At 37.8% G+C, this 25,253-nt stretch overlaps 1 protein-coding gene across 1 annotated transcript in view; it reads left to right on the top strand.

Moving 5' to 3' along the window:
• The first annotated feature begins 14,418 nt into the window (after nt 1–14,418).
• Nucleotides 14,419–25,253, top strand: part of Dock7 (dedicator of cytokinesis 7) — a 172,569-nt gene continuing 161,734 nt past the window's right edge. Inside the window, exons 1-6 of the mRNA XM_013020621.1 lie at nt 14,419–14,526; nt 18,229–18,404; nt 18,591–18,659; nt 21,816–21,945; nt 22,028–22,240; nt 22,827–22,912. Of these exons, the coding sequence (XP_012876075.1) occupies nt 18,595–18,659; nt 21,816–21,945; nt 22,028–22,240; nt 22,827–22,912 (494 nt within the window). The 5' untranslated portion in view covers nt 14,419–14,526; nt 18,229–18,404; nt 18,591–18,594. The remainder of the gene's footprint in view (nt 14,527–18,228; nt 18,405–18,590; nt 18,660–21,815; nt 21,946–22,027; nt 22,241–22,826; nt 22,913–25,253) is intronic.

Here is a 25,253-nt window from a genome sequence, read left to right as displayed (position 1 = left end):
CCCTCAGCTCTTCAGCTCAAGGCTAGTGCTCTACCACTTGAGCCACAGCGCTACTTCCGGCTTTTTTCTTTTTGCTTATGTGGTGCTGAGGAATCGAACCCAGAGCCTCATGCATGCAAGGCAAGTGCTCTACCACTGCGCCACCTTCCCAGCCCCTGATTTGATATTTTCTGAAAGCTCTTTTATTCATTTTTGACTGATTATACTGCTTAGCTCAGCTCAACATAGAAAAGCAGAATAGATTTTATCCATATCAAGTAATTGCCTTTCCTCAGTAGTTGCTGCTTTTTGAGAATATGCCCATGCATTTATGGAATATTGACTGTTTGCAGATTAATGACCTGGGATTCTGATTGAATTATTTTGTCCTATCACTTGATGTAGGAGAATGAACATTTGTCAGCACTTATCTTCATAACTTGAAGAGGCAGAAAAACATAGTGAAGAATAACCAGGCACCGGGGTCAAGATTGCACAGATTGAAATTCTGCCTATACCACATAAGTGTGTATTTCTGAGTAGTTGATCAGATCTCTCAGCCTCTGATTCCTCATCAGAAAGAGATATAAAAGCTTTCATAAAATTGATGTACTGATTAAATGAGTCATACTAATTAAATGTGTCAATACATCTGAAACACTTAGAACTATGCTTAAAACAGGCATTCAAAATAAATCTTGGTTACTGTTATTCTTATTCCTATATGATTTGCTATTACTACTACCAATTTCTATATAGAGTTTGAGGCCTGCAAAGAGTGATACTATTTACCTAAATTGGGCACCTAGTCCTCTTATTTTTAGATATTATATTCCTTTTACTTGATTATTTTCTTTGGGCAAAGTATTTTCCATGTTGGCTTTACATTTTCTATTTAATGAAAGTATCTGGTGTTTTTTTTTGTTGTCAGATCTCTTTCTTGGATAAAAACTTACTTAATCTTCGTTTATTTTAGTTTTTATCTGATAGTAACTCTGGCTGGATAGACCTATTTATTCTTTTTTGGTGCCCATTCTGGGATTTGTACTTAAGGCTTGTTTGGGTGCTGTCCCTGAGCTGTTCTGCTTACAGGTAGTGCTCTTCTACTACTTCTGGCATTTTTGGTGGTTAATTAGAGATAAGACTTTCCTGCCCTGGCTGATTTTGAAGATCCTTAGATCTCAGCCTTCTGAGTAGTTAGGATTACAGACATGAGCTACCAGCATCAAGGTTTAGACCAAATCTTTTCATCTGCAAAATCTACTTTGTTTAGTTTATAGTTCCATGTATTATCAGCTGTTTAAGTGCAACCTGTTTCAGCTCTTAGTTCAATATACTTTCCTTGGTCTTTTGTTATACTTATCTAGCTAGTATTTTTTTTCCTGTATGAAGGAACTTAATGGAGGACTTCATACATAATTAGGAGAGCACTGTATAAATGAGCTATACCAGACTTAATATTACTAATTTTCAATGCTGAATATGCATCCTATTTGTAGCTCCTGAGCTGCACAATAATGTTAGAAGGAGACTAGGACAGTTCTAGTTCCTTTTTTTTTAGTATATATTTTTTATTATAAAGATACTGTACAGAGGGATTACAGTTACATGAATAAGGTAATAAGTACATTTCCTATCAAGCATTGTTACCTCCTCCTTTGTTTTCCCCTACCATCCCTTCCCTCCCCACCTCCCCAACTCCTCCCCCCCAAAGTTGTAAAGTTCATTTTCAACATAGTGTCTTGTACATCTCATTGTTATCTAGGTCTCTTGTGTGTGTGTGTGTGTGTGTGTGTGTGTGTGTGAGTGTGTGAGCGCATGTGCAGGGCCTGAGTGCTGCCCCTGAGCATCTTTGCTCAAGGCTAGTGTTCTACCACTTGAGCCAGAGCTCCACCTCTGGCCTTCTTTTGGGGTTAATTTATTGGTGATAAGAGTCTCTCAGACTTTCTTGCCTGGGCTGGCTTCAAACTGCGTTCCTCAGCCTCAAAAGTAGTTAGTATTACAGGCGTGAGTTACCATGTTGTTCTTTCATTAATGTTTTATTTTGATGAGGTTCATTTCATATTCTCTCCATTTCTCTTCATGCCCTGTCTTCTGTCTCTGTCTCTCTGCCTGCCTGCTTGCCTTCTACCTTCCTCTTCTTTTCTTTGTGTCTCTCTGAGACAGGCTTTCCTTATGTAGCCAGACTGACCTGACCTTCATTTTACTTATCTACCTAGACATACTATTCTCTCATTATGTCATTTAATCATCTTTTCTTTGAGCCTGAAAGGTCTCTTGTCCCCAAAGCTTATTACCTATTTTATTGTACTTTAAATCCATTCCTCTCTACTTCCCTCAGAACTTTGATTTCATACTTTCCTCTTTCGTTTCTGATACCTTTTTTTTAAGATACAGTCTTAGCCTGGTATCAGTGACTCCTGCCTGTAATCCTAGCTATTCAGGAGGTGTGAGATCTGAGGATTATCGTTCAGTCAGCCTGGATAGGAAAGTCCGTTAGACTTTTATCTACAATTAACTATCAGAAAGCTGGAATGTCACTATATAGCTCAAAGTGATACAGCACCATCCTTGATTACAAAAGCTCAAGGACAGAGCCTAGGACTTGAGTTCAAGTCTCAGGACTGGTACAAAAAAAAAAAGTCTTGCTCTGTGGTTCAAGATAGCTTCAAGTTCTTCATCTTTCTTTTTCAGCTTCCTAAAAATGTATGTATGTAATCCTAGTACTGTTTGGCTTTCTAACATCTTTATTCTTTTTTCCTCCATAAATTATGATTTTTTCATTAAAAAGCAGAAAACTTGAGTTTTCAAATGTTAGGAATTTTTAGCTGTCAATCCTTCCTTTTTCTGGTCACATTTTTTCCATGAATATTGTATAGTCATGGCCACTTCCTGCTTATTCTCATGAATCCTTGGACTGTATGTATGTGCTTATCATATGTATACTTGAATTATTGACTTTTTCAGGAGTGGGGATTGGACCTAGGCCCTGCACATGTTAGGTGAGTGCTCTACCACTCTTGAGTAATAGAACTGCGCACACGTGTGCGCACGGACACACACACACAGATGATGGGCTTGACTTCACACACACACACACACACACACACACACACACACACACACACACACACACACACACACACACACACGATGGGCTTGACTTCAAGGATTGGGTGATGTCCCTGAGCTTTTTTGCTCATTTAGTATTCTACCATTTGAATTACTATCCATGCTTTTTGGTGGTTAAATTGGACATAAGAATCTTACGGACTTTCCTGGTTGTACTGGCTTTGAACCATGATCCTCAGATTGCATCCTTTTGAGTAGCTAGGATTACTGGGGTGAACCACTAGCCCTCCAGCATAGAACTCCAACTCCTGATGGTTGGGAACTTTTGATATTCTTTCCCTCCCTCCCTCCCTCCTTCCCTTCCTCCCTCCCTTCCTCACTCCCTTACTCCCTTCCTTCCTTTCTTTTTTTTTTGGGTCCGGTTGTGGGCCTGAACTCTGGGCCTGGGGGCTGTCCCTCAGCTCTTCAGCTCAAGGCTAGTGCTCTACCACTTGAGCCACAGCGCCACTTCTGGCTTTTTTCTTTTTGCTTGTGTGGTGCTGAGGAATCGAACCCAGGGCCTCATGCATGCAAGGCAAGTGCTCTATCACTGAGCCACATTCCCAGCCCTGATACTTTTTATTTTTTTGTTGCTGATTTCATGAGCTTTTTTTTCCTCCCTTAATTTTTAATTTCTTCCTCCCCCAACACATGTTTTTATAGCACTCTTTGATGGTAGGTCAAGGTCTTGCTTTTATCTCTAGTGCTTAGAATTTATGGATACTGCCACACTGCCACCTTGGAGCACATTTGATTACTTCACTTTCACATAATCACATCACAGTTATAGCTGATCTAGTCTGCATCCTCTAGTTCAAATGTGTTGTTGAGTCTCCCCAAGATGAGCTTTCATCATAGCATTCTTTGTTCAAGAATGTAGTAGCATAGTTTCAGTTTAGTCCAAATGTTTGCTTATATATATATATATTTTTTTGAGGTCTGGTCATGGGGCCTGAACTCTGGGCCTGGGCACTGTCCCTCAGCTCTTCAGCTCAAGGCTAGCACTCTACCACTTGAGCCACAGTGCCACTTCCGGCTTTTTTCTTTTTGCTTATGTGGTGCTGAAGAATCAAACCCAGGGCCTCAGGCATGCAAGGCAAGCGCTCTACCACTGAGCCACCTTCCCAGCCCGCTTGCTTGTATTTTAAGATGACCTGTAATCTGGTTTTCCTTTTGTTGTCCTCCTGAAGTCTGGTGCTATCACTGTATCCCCACAAATGCTATGCTTATTTTCATCTTTTTAACTGTTCTGCTATTTTTTTTTATATGTCCTTCCTCTTTTTAAAATCTTGTCCATTCTTCAGATTACTTCAATTTCCTATTCTAACTTTCAGGATAATCGTTTGCTTGATTTTCTTTACTTTTACATCTATGTTTTTGAAGGTATTAAAAATATACAAACATATCTTTTGCTTAAAATTATCTTAGTAAGGGTCAGTGCAGTACTTCAAACCTGTAATCCCAGCTACTCAGGAGATGGAGATCAAGAAAATTGACATTTAAGGCCAGTCCTGGCAAAAAGTAAACAAAACCCCATCTTACCACAAAAAAGCTAGGTCTGGTAGTGCATTTGCCATCCCAGCTATGCAGGAAATTTTGTTGTTGTAGTCTGAACTCTGGGCCTGGGCACTGTCCCTCACTCTTCAGCTCAGAGCTAGCGCTCTACCACTTGCACCACTTTTGGCTTTTTCTGCTTTTGTGGTGCTGAGGAATCGAACATACAGCCTCGTGCATGCAAGGCAAGCACTCTACCACTGAGCCACCTTCCCAGCCCCAAGTTTTGTTTTGTTTGTTTTGTCCATTGTGGTACTTGAATTCTGGGCCTGGGAGCTGTCCCTGCATTCATCAGCTCCAGGCGAGCGCTTTACCACTTGAGCCACAGAGCCACTTCCAAGCGGGAAATGTTAAGTAGGAAGGTTGTGGTCCAGGCTGTCTTGGGCATAAACTCAAGATCTTATCTCAAATAATCAAAGCAAAAAGGGGATAGGGCATGGCAAAGCAGAGCACCTGCCTAGCAAGTGTGAAATCCTGAGTTCAATTCCCAGAAGTTTGTATTATCAGAAGGGGATTCAGAAGGGTGATAAGGTTCAAAGGACATTGCATAAATACCTAAACACAACATAATGAAATCCTCCAAATATTGTCTGACAAAGGGAGGAGGAAGGAATGGGAATACAGAGGAAGTAAATTTGTTCAAAGTGCATGGTGTGTGTAGAAATGAAACAATGAAGACTGGGAATGTGGTTTAGTGGTAGAGTGATTACCTAGCACTCATGAAGCTTTGTGTTTGATTCCTCAGTACCACATAAACAGAAAAAGCCAGAAGTGGCTCTGGGGCTCAAGTGGCAGAGTGCTAGCCTTGAGCAAAAGAAGCTTAGGGACTGTGCTCAGGCCCTGAGTTCAAACCTCAGGAAATTTTTTTTTTCCAGTGGGTTGTGGGGCTTGAACACTGGGCCTAGGCACTCTCCCTGGGCTCTTCTGCTCAAGGTTAGTGCTCTACCACTTTGAGCCACAACGCTACTTCTGGTTTTTTGGTGGTTAATTGGATTTAAGATTTTCATGGAGGGGCTGGGAAGGTAGCTCAGTAGTAGAGCGCTTGCCTTGCATGCATGAGGCCCTGGGTTTGATTACTCAGCGCCACATAAGCAAAAAGAAAAAAACCGGAAGTGGTGCTGTGGGTCAAGTGGTAGAGCACTAGCCTTGAGTTGAAGAGCTGAGGGACAGCGCCCAGGCCCAGAGTTCAGGCCCCACGACTGGACCCCCCCCCAAAAAAAAAAAAAAGATTTTCATGGACTTTCCTGACTGGGCTGGCTTTGAACCATCATCTTCAGATCTCAGCCTCCTGAGTAACTAGGATTACAGGCATGAGCCACTGGTGCCTGGCTAGGACACAGAACTTTGTGACTCTGCCTCAAACTTTCCTATTTCTAGCTCTTTCTCATAATTCTTTTTTTTTTAAATATGGTTTCTTCCTTATCTTTACAGAGTAGTTCCAACTGTACCCAGTCTCTTTGAAAAACAAAAAAACCCCAAAACTCTGTCTTTATTGAAGTATATTTTACACACTATAAAATTTATTCATTTAGAGCACATAATTAAGTGATTTTGGTTAATTTATAATCATAAAACTATCATGTGCAATACAACTTTAGAGTCTTTCCATCACTCCCCAAAAAACATTTTTGTGCCAGTTTTCAGTCACTTTTGTTTTTACCCTGTACTCTAGACAATTGCGAATCTTACTTATCTCTAGACTTTCCCTTTCTGAACATTTCACATTAGGACTATGTCTTAAGTGTTAAATATATTATGTAAAAGGATGATTTTGTTGTGTTCTGTTGTTTCCACATCAATTTTAAGTATTTTAGTTTTTCTGAGCTTTTAGTACTTATTCTGGTTCAGTCTTCTTGTGTTCCCAAAGACTATAACCAGACTTAGAAGTGACTCTAAGATAATGCCTTATTGTTTTATTTAGCTACCCATGAAATACAGGAAACAGATCCACAGAGTGGTGGCAGTGTCTTTATAATTAATATATTTTATGTAATAAAAACAATATGCATATATTTAATATATATAACATTTTATAATAAATTTTATTTAATATATAATATATAGTTAATATATTTTATTTAAGTTTCTCAGTTTAATAGCTGAAATAATATGATTAAGAGCTGATTAATTGGCAAGGGTTTTCTTAGCTCTTTATGGAGTAATGTGATATTTTAACAATTGAATCATTTTTTAATTTGATGAAATGAACAGCAGTTTGCTATTCCAATTACTCATGGTTAAGCTCCAGAAATACTGAGGCAGTGATGAGATTGGTAGGTAGAGAGACTGCTTGTTTTCCATGTCTCTTTTTAAAGGCCTCTTCTGTTATCTCAATTTTGACAAATGAATCAGAAATGTAAAGACTTTAAACATGATGAATACTCACATTATATGGGCTTTATTGAAAAGCCTAATGGAACCCACAGCTAATGTGAATGTTCCTATCTTTTCATACCAGTGCTTTAGAATTTGCCCTTTGTGCTCTATACAATCTGCTTCCCCTCTCAGATATTTCACTCTCTCTCCAATTTCAATTCTAAATTCTGATTGTTTATTGAAGCTCTTTTTTTCTTCCCATTCCTTCCTTGCCTCTGTTGCAAGCTATCCTTTTGTTTTGTTTTAATACTTTTAAATTAATAGCCTTTTTGGCTGAGCAGATTTAGGTTTATCCAAATTAGTGGAAAGTATGGAGCATATATATTACGTTCCTCCATGTGTCCCCTATTAACATCTTATATCAATGTGATACTGTGTGTGTGTGTGTGTGTGTGTGTGTGTGTGTGTGTGTGTGTATGTATGTGTTATGTAGGACTGAGTTTCCAGTTTGTTAGGTAGGCAGGTGCTCTAACTGCTTGAGCCACATTCACCCTTTGCTCTGATTCTTTTATGTTTTTGTTTTGTTTTTGTTTTCGGCCAGTCCTTGAACTCAGGGCCTGGGCACTGTCCCTGAGCTTCTTTTTGTTCAAGGCTAGCACTCTACCACTTGAGCCACAGAGCCATTTCTGGCTTTTTCTGTTAATGTGGTACTGAGGAATTGAACCCAGGGCTTTATGCATGCTGGGCAAGCACTCTGTCACTAAGCCATATTCCAAGCCCCTCTGATTCTTTTTGAGGTAGGGTCTTGCTTTTTTTCTTATGCTGGCTCTTGTTTCCTGTCCCAGCTGGGATGACAAGTGTAAGATATCGTATGCAGTTTCCTTCCAACCTTAGCCTGTGTATAACTGAAATAACAGATATGTAACCAACACACCCAGCTGGGATGGCCTTGAACTAGATAGGATCCTCCCAATTTCTGCCTCCAAGTTGCTAGGATTACAGCATCTGGCACCTGACTCATTTGTTACTTGTAAGTAGTAAGCTAATAGTAATACTATTATGAAGTAGAGAAGTAGGTTATGTTAAGGTTCACATTTTGTGCTGCAAATTTTGTAGATTTTGGTAATTATATATATATCTATATATAGATATATATATATATATTCACCATTACAGTGTCAAACAGAATAAATTCCCTGCTCTAAGCATTCTTTGTATTCTACTTATTCATCACTCCTTTCTCCTTTTTAGCCCCTGAGAACCACTGATCTTCTTACTTTTTCTGTTGTTTTGAGTTTCTACTGTCATATAGTTGGAATCATACAGTATATAGCCTATCCAGTCTGTTTTTGTCACTTAGTAATATTCTTTTCATGAGTTGATAGCTTATTTACTTTTATCTTTGAATAATATTCCATTGTACAGATGTACTGCGGTTCATTTATTCATTCACTCATCAAAGAGCAGCTTATTTGCTTATTTGTGAATAATGACTTTTAAAACATAAATATAAAGCACTTTAAGGCATTTGTAAAGAAGTTAGCCAGGGGCTGGGAAGGTGGCTTAGTGGTAGAACGCTTTCTTTGCATGCATGAGGCCCTGGGTTCGATTCCTCAGCATCACATAAGCAAAAAGAAAAAAGCCGGAAGTGGCGCTGTGGCTCAAGTGGTAGAGCGCTAGCCTTGAGCTGAAGAGCTGAGGGACAGTGCCCAGGCCCAGAGTTCAGGCCCAATGACCGGACCCCCCCCCACATCCCCCCCAAAAAAAGAAGTTAGCCAGCTAGGTGCCAGTGGCTCATTCCTGTAATCGTAGCCTACTCAGGAGGCTAGATCTGTGGATCACAGTTCCAAGCTGGCCTGAGCAGGAAAGTCCATGAGACTCTTATCTCTAATTAACCACCAAAAGCCAGGACCAAAGCTGTGGCTCAAGTGGAAGAGCACTAGCCTTGAGCAAAAAAGCTTGGGGACAGCACCCAGGCTCTGAAGACTGGCCAGGAAAAGAAAAAGAAGTTGAGCTAATTCAGAATCTGGAGTCTTTTTAATTTTTAATTTTTTATTTGCCAATCCTGGGGCTTGCACTAAGGGCCTGGGCACTGTCCCTGAACTTCTTTTGCTCAAGACTGGCACTCTACCACTTGAGCCACAGCGCCACTTCTGGCTTTTTCTATTTATGTGTTATTGGGGAATTGAACCCAGGGCTTCATGCATGCTAAGCAAGCACTCTACCACTGAGCTACCTTCCCAGCCCAGTATCGGAGTCTTAAAGAATAACTTATCATTAAATCAAAGCTCCTCTTCTCCCCCAGTCCCCCAGGTCCTGGGGCTTGGACTCAGGGTCTGAGCGTCTTTGTGCTCAAGGCTAGTGGTCTACCTCTTGAACCACACAGCACCACTTCAGCCTTTTTCTTTTTCTGAGTAGTTTATTGGAGATAAGAGTCTGATGGACTTTCCTGTTCAGGCTGGCTTTGAACTCTGATCCTCAGATCTCAACCTCCCGAGTTGCTAAGATTACAGGCATGAGCCACTGGCACCCAATGAGTCAAAACTTTTTAATTACATATTGAGCTCATAAGAATATGCACTAAATGGGTATAATGATTCCATGTGAAAGAAGGAAGAAAGTATTGAAGAGTACTGGTGGCATGATTATATGTTAAATTTGGATAATATTTGGAAATAGGATCCTTGTGAGACTTAGCTGGAAATTGTAACTAGGACCAAGATATTCTGAATTCAACCATTGGTTTGAGATAATTTTAAAAACTGTCTTCAGGCTGACCCAGAAACCCGGCCGTCAGGTTTCTGTCATTTCATATGCATGGGATGAAAGGAAGAAAATAGGTTTCATTTTTGGAAGAGCGTTAAAGAATAAAAAGGCAAGATTTATAAAATACAGAAGAAACAGCTTGATGGTCTTGGTAGAGGTTAGACAAAATTTGTTTTGTATTTGTTACATTGTTTCCTTAATGAAAATATTTCTAATGGGGAAAATTACTTAGTTACATGATTTAGGATTCACTGAATATTTTTATTTAGTTTGTAGAATCTAAAAAATATAGAGATTAGTGACCTGTAAATCCCATTTGCATGTCTAACATATTCATGTTTAGAAATACTATTTACTTAAATAAATTTGAAATGCTAAGCCAAGTGTCAGTGGCTCTTGCCTATAATTGATTATAGCTCTTCAGGGGACTGAGATCTGAGAATTGTGGTTCAGAGGTAAGCCCAAGCAGACAAATTTAAGGGCCTTTCCAGTTAACCAACAAAATGCCAGAAGTGAAAGTGTGATTAAAATGTTAGAGCACCAGCTCTGAGTGGAAAAAGTCAAATGAGAGTGCAAGGCCTGAAGTTCAAACTGTAGTATTGGCGTGCACATGATCATACAACTTGCTTGTGCACATACACGCATACACATTTGTGTGCCTCAAGAACCAACACATGGGGCTGGGAAGGTGGCTCAGTGGTAGAGCGCTTGCCTTGCATGCCTGATGTCTTGGGTTCGATTCCTCAGCACCACATAAGCAAAAAGAAAAAAAATGGAAATGGCGCTGTGGCTCAAGTAGTAGAGCACTAGCCTTGAGCTGAAGAGCTGAGGGACAGTGCCCAGGCCCAGAGTTCAGGCCCCACGACTGGACCCCCCCCCCCAAATAAAAAAAAAAGAAAAAGAACCAACACACACTTTGGAATCTTAGGGCTTTTAAATAATCCTGATTTTTTTTTCTGTCAGTTGTTGGGCTTGAACTCTGGTCTTGGGCACTTTCCCTGAGCTCTTCAGCTCAAGGCAAGCTCTCTAGCACTTGAGCTACAGCACCACTTCTGATTTTCTGGTGGTTTATTGTCAGTAAACGTCTCACCGAAGCCCGGTGCCGGCTCATGCCTGTAATCCTAGCTACTCAAGAGGCTGAGATCTGAGGATTGTGGTTCAAAGCCAGCCCGGACAGCAAAGTCCATGAGACTCTTATCTCTAATAAACCACTAGAAAACTGGAAGTGGCGCTGTGACTCAAGTGGTAGAGCGCTCGCCTTGAGCTGAAGAGCGCAGGGACAGCATCCAAGCTCAGAGTTCAAGCCCCATGACCAACAACAACAACAAAAAGAGTCTCACAGACTTCCCTGTCTGTGCTGGCTTTGAACCGTGATCCTCAGATCTTAGCCTCCTGAGTATCTAGGATTACAGGTGTGAGCCACTGGTGCCCAGCTAATCCTGATTTTTCAAATAAAGATTTTTATGTTGTTTTGGTAGTGTCTTTGTGTTTACTCCATTTGTCTGTAAGTTTGGCAGCACTCCAGTTCATTCAGGCCTCAGCCCTCAGCCTCTAAAATAGCTAGGATTACAGGTGTTAGCCACCAGTGTCCTGATCTGTATATTTTAAGTGGCTTGGCTTGAACCCTGATCTTTTCAGAGTGCTGTATAGTAAACATTTTAGAGAAGAAAGATGAATACAACTAATTCTGTTTAGTAGAGCATGCATGAAATATGGAAAAATAACTAGGAAAGAAGAAAATAAAAGTTAGAGTTTGGTAAATGTTCTAAGACTTTAGGGGCGATGTGGTATTTTTAGGCAGTTTTGAGACAGTAAATTTGCATGAAAATCTTGGCAGTTAAGTTCGACTCTAAAAACGCAAGTAATTTGGCTGGATTGCTGGTGATTCATGCCTGGATACCTACCTACTTAAGAGGTAGAGATCAGGAGGATCCTAGTTCAAGGGTAGCCCAGACGAAAAGTTCCACAGATGACATTTCCGCAAATTATGGCATAATGGAGCATATGTGTTATCCCAGCTGAGATCAGGAGGATTTGAAGTTTGAAGCCAGTTTGGGCAAAAAAGTTTATGAGATCAGAAAAAGTTGGGCTTGGTGGTATGCTCCTCCAATCCCAGCTACAGAAGGTGTGGTAAGATTATTATCCAGGCTGGTTCAGGGTAAAAAATGAGACCCTGCCTCAAAAATAACTGGAACAAAATGTTAGGTGATACGACAAAACTAACAGGACTTAAGAAACAAAGAATTCCCACTCATCTGGTTGAACCACTACTAAATATCCCCATGCTGCTGATCACATATATGGTATATAACATGTGAACACCGTTATATGTTACAGACTGTGATAGACAATTTGCTCCAGGAAAGTTAGAATGAACTTGTGACTTTAAATGAACATCATTATTCCACAATACTGTGAAATTCCGGAAATTATGTAATCACTTAATCACAATAAAAAAAAAAAAGAACCTTGGGGGGGATGGTAGGGGGAAAACAATGGAGGGGGTAACAATGTTCAAGAGGAAGTGTACTCATTACCTCACTCATGTAACTGTAACCCTCTGTATAGTATCTTTACAATAAAAAAAAAAATAACTGGAACAAGCTTAGTGCTGCTAGTGGCTTGCACCTGTAATACTAGCTACTCCAGAGGCAGAGATTGGGAGTATTGTGGTTTGAGGCTGGCATGAGCATATCTAAGACCTCTTCTCAACCAGTAGCCGAGTACTATAGCGTATACCTTTCCTCTTAGCTACATGGGAGTCTGTGATCAGGATGATTTTAATTCCTGGCCAGCCTGGGCAGAAAAGTCTACAGACCATTTAAATAGAAGCTGGCTGTGGTGGCATATATATGTTATCCTTGCTATGGTGGGAAGCAAAACACAAGGATCTCAGTCCAGGCCTGCTCCTGGGTGCAGAAAGCAAGACTGTATATCAAACATAACTAGTTCAACAAAGGACTGAGGGCTTGTCTCAAGTGGTAGAACATCTGCATAGTAGATGTGAAGCCCTTATTACAAACCCACCACATCCTCCCCTCAGAAAATCCTTAAACGAGCTCATAATTGGACTGATTAACATAGGAGGGAAGCATTTTATGTTTGACAGGAATGTGGAAGGGGGGGTTATGAAAGGTTGGGGAGGTAAATTAGGGTAATTATTATTACACTAATATTATTAGTTTGTTATTGCTAGGGTGGAAAGACACTTATGTATTAAGTAAAAATAAGGAGGTGTTTTCAGAGTCATAGGTGAGAAGCAGTGGTATTAGAAAGAAAGCTTTTTTTTTTCCTCCCTAATTGTTACTGTATGTTGATTTGTTTAGAAAGTATTTTAGAATTGATACATCTTTAAAGTATACCTGAGTGATTCAAGTACCAGCCAAGCCAGTAAGGGAGCTGAGTAAGTTCAAGAGACTGAGTTCAAGCCCAGTACTGGTAGCCTCCCCTCCAACCCTTATGTCTATATCTATAGAACTATATATTTATATAGAAGTATTTTTATAAATATGTATCTTTAAACTATACAACATTAAAATGTACATATCTGTATTAACAGAAATCTATATATCTATATTTATATAAATGTTTATGTGCTTATATATAAACATTTCTATAAATGTACATTAAAATGTACACATATATGTATGTAAGTAAAAAAAGCCCTAAGCCCTAAGTCTATATTTATACAACTATATACTTACTTATATGTATATATTTATCAAAACTATGTATGTTAAAAGGCACACATATAATACATATTAAAATGTACATATATTTCTATAAATATATATTTAGAAAAATCTGTATTTACAAATTGCATTTACAATACATTTTAAAATTATACTTATAAAATTTATAAATATGTATTTATAGAAATCCATATGTATATTTTAATGTATCCTTTTTTTATAGGTTCCACCTACCATAGATAACACTTATGGTTCTTAAAATGCCATGTTTTAGCTGGATATCAGTGTCTCAGACCTGTAATCCAACCTACTCAGGAAGCTAGACATGAAGATCATGGTTAACTAGAGACTCTTATCTCCAGTTATTGACCAAAAATTTGGAAGGTAACTGTGGCTCAAGTGGTAAAGTGCTAGCTTTGAGCAACAAAAACTTAGAGACAATGCCTAGCCCTGAGTTCAAACCCCAGGACTGGCAAAAAAAAAAAAGGCATATTTAATTTAATTAATTTATTTTGTTGGTTGGAGGGCTTTAACTCAAGGCTTAGGTGCTGTCCCTGAGCTCTTTCACTTAAGGCTAATGCTCTGCCACTTTGAACCACAACTCTACTTCCAGTTTCCTGGTAGTTAATTGGAGATATGAATCTCATGGATTTTCCTGCTCAGACTGGCTTGGAACCACAATCCTCAGATCTCAGTCTCCTGAGTAGCTAGGATTACAGATGTGAGCCAACAGCACATGGCAAGGGCTTATTTTTAAAAAATCCTCATAGACATTGGCTATAACTCTTTTACTCTACATCAGCATTATAAATATGTTTTATTATATAAGCTAGAAAAGTATTTCCTGAAATTCTTTCATGAGTTTGTAGTCTTATTAATATGCTGAGACTTTGTTGTTCTTTAAATAAATCTTTAATATACTATGTCCATTGTAAATGAGCTTTTAAAAATAATGTATAATTAATTATACTGATTACTTTGTTGTTGTTGTTGCTGTCTTAGAACGGTGGCAGCTGAAGTTAGAAAGCAGATTTCTGGACAGTACAGTGGTTCTCCCCAGCTGCTTAAAAACCTCAACCTAGTCAGCAGTCTGTCTCATCATACCACAGTAAGTAACATCTTCAACATGCACCAGATATACTCCTGAGAAGGCCATTCAAAAGTAATGGCAAGACATGAGCCAATAAATTGGGTTGTGTCACTAGTTGTATAACCTTGTTTCCACTTCAGGAAATTTGATTGGGAAGAAGGTTTTAGGGAGTGTTATAGAAGTTTTCGTTTACTAGTCAACTCTGAAACTTTATAGTCAGGATTTAATTAAACTAGAATTTTATATTTAGAACTTTATATTAGAGTATTATATGAAATATAGGAATCTCTTTCAGTTGAGCATAGTGGTGCATTCCTGTAATCTTGGAAGGCAGAGATAGGAGGACTGTGAACTGAGACCAGCACACGAAATAGGCTATCTCAAAAATAAGCTGATATGGTGATTCACAACTATAATCTTAGCTACTCAGGAGACAAAGGAAGTATTGCAGTCCAAGGGTGGCCCTGACAAAAGTAGGAAAGCCTACCTGAAAATCTAAAAGCAAAAGGATGTGATATGACTTTAGTGATAAGAGTGTTCACCCATCAAGCATAAATTCTTGAGTTTAATCACCAATACTAACCCCCATCCCTCAAGTAAAAAAGAGGGTTTGTTTAGAATATCACCTGTAATCCTCCTGTCTCTGCTTTTCTGAGTAGCAGTGATTAGAAGCATGTACCACCACACCTTACTTTTAATTCATTTTCTTAACAGTATCTTAGATTTATTTATCAAATTGTTTTTTGTGATTGTTCCTTTTTGTGTCATGTCTAATTTTCAAATTGTCTTAATTTTCACATTGTAAAAATATTCTGCTGTTTGCTTCAAATTGCTGTATAGTTTTAGCATTTTTGTTTACCTCTATGATCTATGTCAATACATTGTTATGAAAGGATTTTATTTATTTATTTTTTAATATGGACATCCAGTTCTACCACAAAAGATTTCACTTTTCCTATTGAATTGCTTTCTTTTCTCTTTGTGAAGAAAACTGTCATACACCAAGTGTGGTGTACTCACCTATAAACCTGGCACTTAGGAGATAAAAGCAAGAAGACTGTGAGTTTGAGACCAGCCAGAGCTATAGGGAGTTGCTGGCCAACCTTTGCTATATAGTGAGACCTTAACTCAATAAGCAAACAAAAGAACATCATCATAGTATAATATGTACTTGATGTAATAGGCAGGTAAAATAGTTCAGAGAAAAGTAACCATATATTTTGTAGTTTCAAATTTCTACTCTACCATGTTTGGCTACTTTATTTTCAGAGGTTGATTAACTTTTTTTTCTGAGATACTGGGCTTTGAACTTAGTGCTTCAGCTTGTTATACTGGTGCTCTACCACCTGAACCATATCTCCAGTCCTGTTTTTCAGTGGTAAGTTTTGAAAGAGTTTTGATTCCAACCTAGGTCTCACTTGAGTGTGATCTTTCTACTTTAGGCTTCTCCTTGTTGCTGGGATTACAGATATGTGCTATATCATGTTATATAACATCTTTTTGTGGAGATAAATCTCATAGACTTTTTAAAATTTTTACTTTTATTGTAAAGATGATGTACAGAGAGGTTACTGTTACATAAGTCAGGTATTGAGTACATTTCTTTTTGAATAGTAGTCAGACTTTTGTCCCTGGACCAGCCTGAAACCACTATCCTCTTATTCTCAGTCTCCCATGTAATTTTGGATGACAGGCATGTATAACTGCCCAGTTACAGATGGAGAAGGTATTTTATAAACTCTTGCCCAGGCTGGCCTTGAACAATGATCCTCAATTTCAGCCTCCCAAGCAGCTAGGATTACAGGCTTTAGCCCAGCCTATTTTCAGAAGTTGGTTAACTTCTTTGAGTGCAAATGCCTGCATTTGTGTAACTGTCTTCATTTGTAAGTTTTTTCTAGCTTAAGGGGTTTAGGGGACTTTTAAATAAGATAACATAATGATAAAGATAATGATAGCTACTAACTTTTGAGTATTTACAACAGGCTAGTCATTAATTTTTTTGTTTTGGTTGTTTATCCTGGGGACTTGAACTCAGAACCTGGGTGCTGTCCTTGAACTTCTTTAGCTCAAGACTAGTGCTTTACCACTTGAGCCACAGCTCCAATTCTGGCTTTTTAGGTTGTTTATTACAGATAAGAGTCTCAGACTTTGCTGTCCAGTCTGGCTTTGAATCTTGATCCTTAGCCCTCAGCCTCTTGAGTAGTTATGATTTTATAGGCATGAGCCACTGGCACCTTACTAGTCAATTAATTATTTTACTTGATATCTTTAAAATGTTACTCTACCTGTTGTTCAGATTATAGCAAGATTAAGGCACCTTTTTAAAAAAATATTTATTTTCTGTTTATGTGGTACTAAGGAATTGAACCCAGTGCCTCAAGCATGCTAGGCAAAGCACTCAACCACTAAGCCACATTCCCATCCCAAGGCACCTTCTTAATAACACATAGGCAGATCCTATGTTTCTATTTAATTTGAACATCTTGAGAAGTAACATGTTTTTATTTTATTATCTAAAACTGTACCCCTATTATATATGCTTCATAGTTTTCCTAAATATTTTTTTTTCTTTCTTGAATTGATTAGAAGCAGGATACCTTATTAAAAGGTTACTTTCAGCCTGGTGCCTGTGGCTCACATCTGTAATCTTAGCTACTCAGGAGGTTGAGATCTGAGGATCACGGTTCTAAGCCAGCCCTAGCAAGGAAGTGTGTTGAGACTCTTACCGCCAGTAAACTACTTAGAAAAAGCCATAAGTGGTGCCATGTCTCAAGTGGCAGAGTGCTAGTCTTGAGCACAAAGAGGTTCAGGGGTAGCACCCAGGCCCTGAGTTCAAGCCCCAGGACTGGCCAAAAAAAAAAAAAAACCAAAAGAAAAAATAAATTATTTCAGCCTGGCTAAAAATGCAGTGAAATTTTTTCTTTTTGCTAGTACATTCTTTGAATAGGGGTTGTGTATTACTTTTCTGTGGCTTAAAAGTACCACAGAGTAGGTGGCTTAGAACAATAGAAATTTATTCTCTTTTACACACAGAGGCTGGAATTTTGAAGTCAGTATCACTGGACTGAAATCAACTTTTTAGTAGAGCTATAATCCTTTCAGAAGTTGTACAGGACAATCAGTTCTTTGCCTCCTCTAGATTCTGGTGGCTTCTGGCATTCCTCACCTGTGGCAGAACCACATATCATTAAGGCAAGAATCTTCTAATTTTTCTCTGCTCCATCTTTGTTTGACTCCTTTCTCCATTTATGTGGCCCGAATCTCACTATTTTCATATAAGAATATACATGATAATATGGGTCGACATTTAGGGCTCATCTTTGTAATCTAGGATAATGTCCCCATTCTAATGTGTAGGGTCCATGGATTAGGCTATGGGGAATTTTTGAATCATCATTGTTTGTCTACCAGTTTGGTTATACCTTTTAACTTTGAATAATTAACAATAATAAGTAAAAGCGCTATTTAGAAACTTAACAATGAAAATTCCAAAATTAGGAAAAGAATCATTTCAACAAGACCTTGATTACTATATTACTGCAAAACTGTTAGGTTTTTTAGAATCTTTGTGCAAATATTACAGGATAAGAATAAAGGAATAAAAGGATGATGTATATTTTTAAAAAGTGCTACCTGTTGAAATTTCCTGTTTTAAAGTTAAAATCCTTCCATTTATCCCTCCCTTTCTGCCCACTTTCACTCCCACTTCTCTTTATAAAGGTGCCCCTTTCTGAAGCAGTGGATCCAGTGGATTTGGAAGATTACCTCATCACTCACCCTTTACCTGTGGATTCTGGGCCACTAAGAGATTTGATTGAATTTCCTCCTGATGATATTGAAGTTGTTTATAGTCCTAGGGACTGTAGAACCCTTGTTTCAGCTGTACCTGAAGAAAGGTAAGGAAACCTTAGCCTTTTGTTCTTTGTGTTTACACATATGAGGACTTTAAACATTATTTTATTTAAATATTATTTATTGTGATGGTTCTGTTTCCTGTTATAAGAACAAAAATTATAGCAGCCAAATTTATAACAATCATTGCTTTCTTCTGCATTATAAAAATATTTTCTTTTTTGAAATAGTGAGATGGATCCACATGTTAGAGATTGTATAAGAAGTTATACAGAAGATTGGGCAATTGTGATCAGAAAGTAAGTTGGAGTTTTATTTTCACACTTAAAAATACTGAAAACTTCTAAATGGATTAGATAAAAAATGAGACTTAAATTCATTTAAGCAAAATAGTCACAGAAGCACAAGGAGAACCTTATATATACTTTCTTTTGTATATAGATTCTTTTAGGGGTTTTGTGATTCTGCTTATTTTTCTTAAAATGTTAGATTTGTGGGAATTATATTTTTATATTATTATAAATGATTAAGAGTTTGTAATATATAATGGTTTTGAAGCCTCATTGTTTTAGGAAATTATGGGTCAATACTAGTGAATAATTTCTTTTTCTCAATAAAGTTGCTACTTGTGAAACTTGCATAGTTAGCTTATATTTAATAGCTAATTTTCCAAATCCAGTTATTTGAAAAGTCTTTGCTTTTATGGGCAATACAGCCTTGTGGGGAACCAATGCAACAGCTATATTCACAAGACAATATGTTAGAAATGATCTGTACAATTTGGGGAGGAGTAATGGGGGAGGGAAAGTAGGAGAAAAATGAGGGAAGGGATAACAAATTTGACAAGAAATGTACTCATTACTTTATGTGACTGTAACCCCTCTGTACAATAAAAAATAAAAAATAAAGAACTGACTAGAAGACAGGATGGTAATAGGGGAAGAGTTTTGAATGTGGATAATTCTTTTCAGCAGTCTTGAGTTCAATATTGTTAAGTTTTTAGGACAGAATGCATACTCTTGATTTGTCAGAATAGCTTGCATATGCAACTATATAATTTAGGGCACTTGAAACATTTCATGTAAGATTAGGATATGTACTTCTGAATAAGATACTACTATATTGAATATCTTTTAGTTCTAGAGAAAAATCCTTTCATTTATTTTATAGCTGAGCTGTGATAATATCATGTAGTTGCTATTTTAATAGCTTTAGCAACAAGGTAGGATGTGAGTGATTCATATCAAATAAGATTTTTAAAAATCGTTTTATGAATTAGCTGATAGCCTGAACCATACCACCTTCTGGTAATGATATAATTGTGTTTTTTTTTCAATTGAAATATTTCTCCAGTTTTGTCCTTGTTTCTATGAGCTGTTGAATCATGAAATGTAATTATTTTTTGAACAGTTATTTGATATTTCTGGTTAATGGGTTTTCTTTTAAAATCTTTTATTCTCTCCCTCATTCCCTTCCCCTTACTCTCCCCCATTCTACTCAGGGCCTCACCCTTACTAGGCAAGCACTCTATCACATAATCTATGCCCTTAGCCCTCTTTTACTTGAGTTATTTTTCAAATAGAGTCTCACATTTTGCCCAGGGTAGCCTCAGAAAGTAATCCTGCCTATGGGTAGCTAGGATTACAGGTGTGCATCATCATGCCTGGTTTATTTGTTAAGATTGGAGGGGGGTCTGGGCTGGCTGTGAATTGTGATCCTTCTGATGTCTGCCTCCCAAATAGTTGAGATTACAGTTATTAGCCACCATGCCCACCCCTGGTTCTTCAGTTGTTATTAGCTTTTTAGGAAAGTATGTCAGTTTAAAAGTTCTTATCTCCTTCAGGCCAGGTGCCGGTGGCCTATGCCTGTAATCTTAGCTACTCAGGAGGCTAAGATCTGAGGATTACAGTTTGAAGCAAGCCTGGGCAGAAAAGTCTATGAGACTCTTATCTCCAATTATCCTCAAGAAAAAAATGCAAGTGGCACTGTAGCTCAAAGTGGTAGAGTGCTAGCTCTGAGTGAAAAAACTCAGGGATAGCACTCAGTGAGTTGATGCCCCATGAACAACAACAAAACATTTCTTACCTACCTTTTCTACCTTTTTCTATTCTACCATTCTCTCACCTCGCTTTCTGTCTCTCATTGTGTAAACATAAAATGGTGTATAGATTTCATTGTTTTTCATTTAATAAGTTAGAGGCTTTAGATTAAGATTTTTTTATACAAAATGAGTTATAGAGGAATTTTTTAACTTTTAGTGCTTTATATATCTTGTTATCTTTAAATTTTTATTACTAATGTAATACATATTTTCTGTCTCATTTTGATTATTAATTTTTTTGTCAATCAGGGGGTTTGAACTCGGCACATGAGTACTGTCCTTGAGCTTTTGTGCTCAAGGCTAGCACTCTACAACTTTGAACCACAGCTCTATTTCTGGTTGCTAATAGGTTTTTTTTTTTTTTTGGGTTTTTTTTGGGGGGAGGTCCGGTCGTGGGTCTGAACTCTGGGCCTGGGCACTGTCCCTGAGCTCTTCAGCTCAAGGCTAGCCCGCTACCACTTGAGCCACAGCGCCACTTCCGGTTTTTTTCCTTTTTGCTTATGTGGTGCTGGGGAATCGAACCCAGGGCCTCATGCATACAAGGCAAGAACTCTACCACTGAGCCACCTTCCCAGCCCTCTGGTGGCTAATTGGAAATAAGAATCTCACAGACTTTCCTGCTGGGCTGGCTTTGAACTGTGATCTTCAGATCTCACTCAGCCTCCTGAGTAGCTAGAATTACAGGTGTGAGCCACAATTGCCCGGCCTCATTTTTTATTTTTATTTATTTATTTATTTATTTATTTTTGGTTGGTCGGGGGACTTGAACTCTGGGCCTGAGCACTGTCCCTGCGTTCTTCAGCTCAAGGCGAGTGCTCTACCACTTGAGCCACAGTGCCACTTCCCAGCCTCATTTTTTAAATGTGGCTTCCCAATGTTTTCTTTTCTCTGAATAGAAAATACAATTTTAATTATATATACTTGGAGGGCATTGAGGAAAATAGAAGGGAAATATGATTTACTTCTAGAAATTCATAATTTGGGGATGATTTTTGTGTGCCTGAACTCAGGGCCTCAATCTCTCAATCAACTTTTTCTCTTCTTAAGCCAGACTCCAGTTGTATCTTTTTGCTAATTAGAAATAAGAGTCTTGAGGATTTTTCTTTCTGGGCTGACTTCAAACAGCAACACTCAGATCTCAGCCTTCTGAGTAGCTAAGATTATAGCCATAGCTGAGATTGGCTCTTGAACAGAAATTTTTTAAACCTCTGGTTTAACCCACTAAGACTGCTAAAATAAGTCCTTGTGATGTTAAGAAATAATGTGGAGAACAGTTGGCTTATTACATGATGATGTTGATAAAGAGAAGAATCTCCTAAAGTTGATGTTTATTTTACTATTTTATTTTGAATAGATATCATAAATTGGGAACAGGATTTAATCCCAATACATTGGATAAACAGAAAGAAAGGCAAAAAGGTTTGCCCAAACAAGTCTTTGAATCTGATGAAGCTCCAGATGGCAACAGCTATCAGGATGAACAAGTAATACTTTTATTCTTCAATGAATATAAGAAGGTATTTTTCATAAGAAGCTATGTTCACAATCTAATGTTTTACATGACAGGATGATCTTAAAAGACGTTCAATGTCAATAGATGATACTCCAAGAGGTAGCTGGGCCTGCAGTATCTTTGACTTAAAGAATTCACTTCCTGATGCTTTGCTTCCTAATTTACTTGATCGTACTCCAAATGAAGAAATAGACCGTCAGAATGATGAGCAAAGGAAATCAAATCGTTACAAGGAGCTTTTTGCTTTGCACCCATCACCAGATGAGGTACTGATTTTACATATACAAAATAAGTGATTATTAAGGTACATCTTTTAGGAGTATGATATATATATTTCAACAATATCAGAAACAATTTTACTGAAACTTACTTATAAGTTTGTACTTACATAAATGAAATACAGTTTTTGTGCTAGAACATGTAACTTCTGCTGGGCACTGGTGGCTCACGCCTGTAATCCTAGATACTCAGGAGGCTGAGATCTGAGGATCACGGTTCAAAGCCAGCTCGGGCAGGAACGTTTGTGAGACTCTTATCTCCAATTAACCACCAGAGAAACAGAAGTGGCGCTGTGGCTCAAGTGGTAGAGCTTTTGCCTTGAGCTGAAGAGCTCAGGAACAGCATCCAGGCCCTGAGTTCAAGCCATACAACCAAAAAAAAAAAGGTAAAAAACATGTAACTTGTGTGAATTAAGCGTACATGATCAGAAGAAATTAAACCTTTGTTTTTAACAATTAGGTCATTTTTCCCATTTTTATAAACACAAAAGTAAAGGAAATTCTTAAAAAAATAAATTGTTAAAGGTTAAAAAATGATTAGCAAAGTCATTTTGGTGTTGCTTGTCAATTATAGGAAGAACCAATAGAACGGCTTAGTGTTCCTGATGTACCCAAAGAGCATTTTGGTCAAAGACTTCTTGTAAAATGTCTGTCGCTCAAGTGAGTATTTCTTGAACTGTTATAACCTTTACTTTCTGGAGTAATATTTTGATTATTACTATAACAAAATCTTAGTCGATTTTATAATTATATGTATACTTATATGCTTATCTATACATACATATACTTAAATCTTCTTGAACTATTTTTTTTTTTTTGGGTCCAGTTGTGGGGCCTGAACTCTGGGCCTGGGCACTGTCCCTCAGCTCTTCAGCTCAAGGCTAGTGCTCTACCACTTGAGCCACAGCGCCACTTCTGGCTTTTTTCATTTTGCTTATGTGGTGCTGAGGAATCAAACCCAGGGCCTCATGCATGCAAGGCAAGTGCTCTACCACTGAGCCATCTTCCCAGCCCTTGAACTATTTTTTATGCTTCATTTTACATAGTATTCAGTGTTCAAACATAATGTATAAATAATGTATGAAGCTAAGCTTTAGAGCATTTTTGGTTTACAAATAAAGATAATTCTTTGTTGAAGTTACATAGTCTTAACATTTAGCAAAACATTTACTGAAATCTCTAGTATTTACTAACTGTTCTCTACTGAGAAATATCTTTGAAGAGTTTTGTCACATGAAAAGTTTTGTTGTTGGTGATTTTGAAGTGTATTATGGTTTCTTCTTTAAAAATGGCTTGGTGTGGCAGCACATCTCTGTAATCCTGCTAATAGGGATATAGAGTGAACACCAGAGTGAGCAAAGTTAGCACCAGAACCTGTCTGAAAAACATACTAAACACAAAGGCCTGGGCACATGCCTTTAAAAGTTAAGTGACTTCTAACATCATTGATGTGATTTATCTTACACTTATATTCTGCTTTACAAATTGCTTTATGTTTATTTCATGCTGTTTTCAGAGTAATACTATAAGATAGATACTATTTTCTTCATTTTACATAATAGGAAAGTTGAATTAAAAAGGATTAGTAGAAATTAATTGACATGCTCAATATTAAGCAATCAGTACCAGAAAAATCAGCTGTTCTTTTCATTTTCATTATAATTTGTTAATATCACACATTAATTATTAGCTCTGACAGAAGAAAAATGTTTCTAATGATTAGTATTGTTACTAAATGAGGCAACTCTCTATATAGAGACAGACTACTTTTCTGTATGATTGTGGCAATTTTCTTTCCTTGGAAACTAAGGTCTTATATACTTGGTTACTTTTATCTAAAAGCCTGTTAGGTATATTTAAGTGAAAATATTTAAGATATTTTTGTATGTCTGTCAGAAATACTTAAGGTAGTTTTGAATATCTGATCAACAAATATAAAACTAATATTAATTTTTTTTGTGCCTGTCCTGGGGCTTGAGCTCATCCTGAGCGCTGTCCCTGATCTTTTTGCTCAAGTCTAGCATTCTACCACTTGCACCACAGCTCTACTTCTGGCTTTTTGGTGGTTAATTGGCGATAAGATTCTTAGGGACTTTGCTGCCCAGCAGACTTTGAGCCTTGATCCTCAGATCTAAGCCTCCTGAGTAGCTAGGATTACAGTCATGAGCCACTAGTGTGCCCTGCTATTGTACTTAGAATTTTAAAACATCTTTATTGTAATTTTCTTTATACATTACAACCTTCATCTTTTAAAAGTGAATAATGTAGAAGTACATGTTCATACTGTTATATAATAACCACTACTGTCTAATTTTAGGTCACATCCCCTCAGAAAGTAATACTTACTTCTATCATATGATTTGTTGCCATATCATAATACAATAAATTGGCTAACTTGCATGACAGAAATTTAGGGTACTTCTTAAAAAAATTAACCGCTTAGCTAGATGCTGGTGGCTCATGCCTGGAAGCTGAGATCTGCGTTTCAAAGCCAGCATGGGCTGGAAAGTCCATGAGATTCTTATCTCCAATTAACCATCAGAAAATTGGAAGTGGCACTGTGGCTCAAATGGTAGAGTGCTCTCTTTGAGCTGAAGAGCTCAGGGACAGCACCTAGAGCCAGAGTTTAAGACCTAGGACCGACCAAAAACAAAAACAAATAAAACTTTATTAGGGGATGTCGTTTCCAGGTTACTCATTTTTCTTGGATCCTACCCAGTATACTTAAAATTCACCAGTGGATTTACCTAGTATACAATCCAGTGGGTTTTGTTATATTCACATCTGTCCAGTTTTCATCATAATACATTTTAGAGCATGTTCATGTCTTTTTCTGTTTGCTTTTGTATGTTTACCAGTCTCTGTATGTATGTATATTTGTCTATGACAAAAGAAATCTTGAGGGGCTGGGAAGGTGGCTCAGTGGTAGAGCACTTGCCTTGCATGCATGAGGCCCTGGGTTCGATTCCTCAGTACCACATAAGCAAAAAAGAAAAAAGCC

This window comes from Dipodomys ordii, unplaced genomic scaffold (assembly GCF_000151885.1).
Source record: "Dipodomys ordii isolate 6190 unplaced genomic scaffold, Dord_2.0 Scaffold51, whole genome shotgun sequence".
NCBI classification, from domain to species: Eukaryota; Metazoa; Chordata; class Mammalia; order Rodentia; family Heteromyidae; genus Dipodomys; species Dipodomys ordii.
The sequence above is the reverse complement of the archived record's forward strand: the minus strand, read 5'-3'. Positions and strand labels throughout refer to the sequence as shown.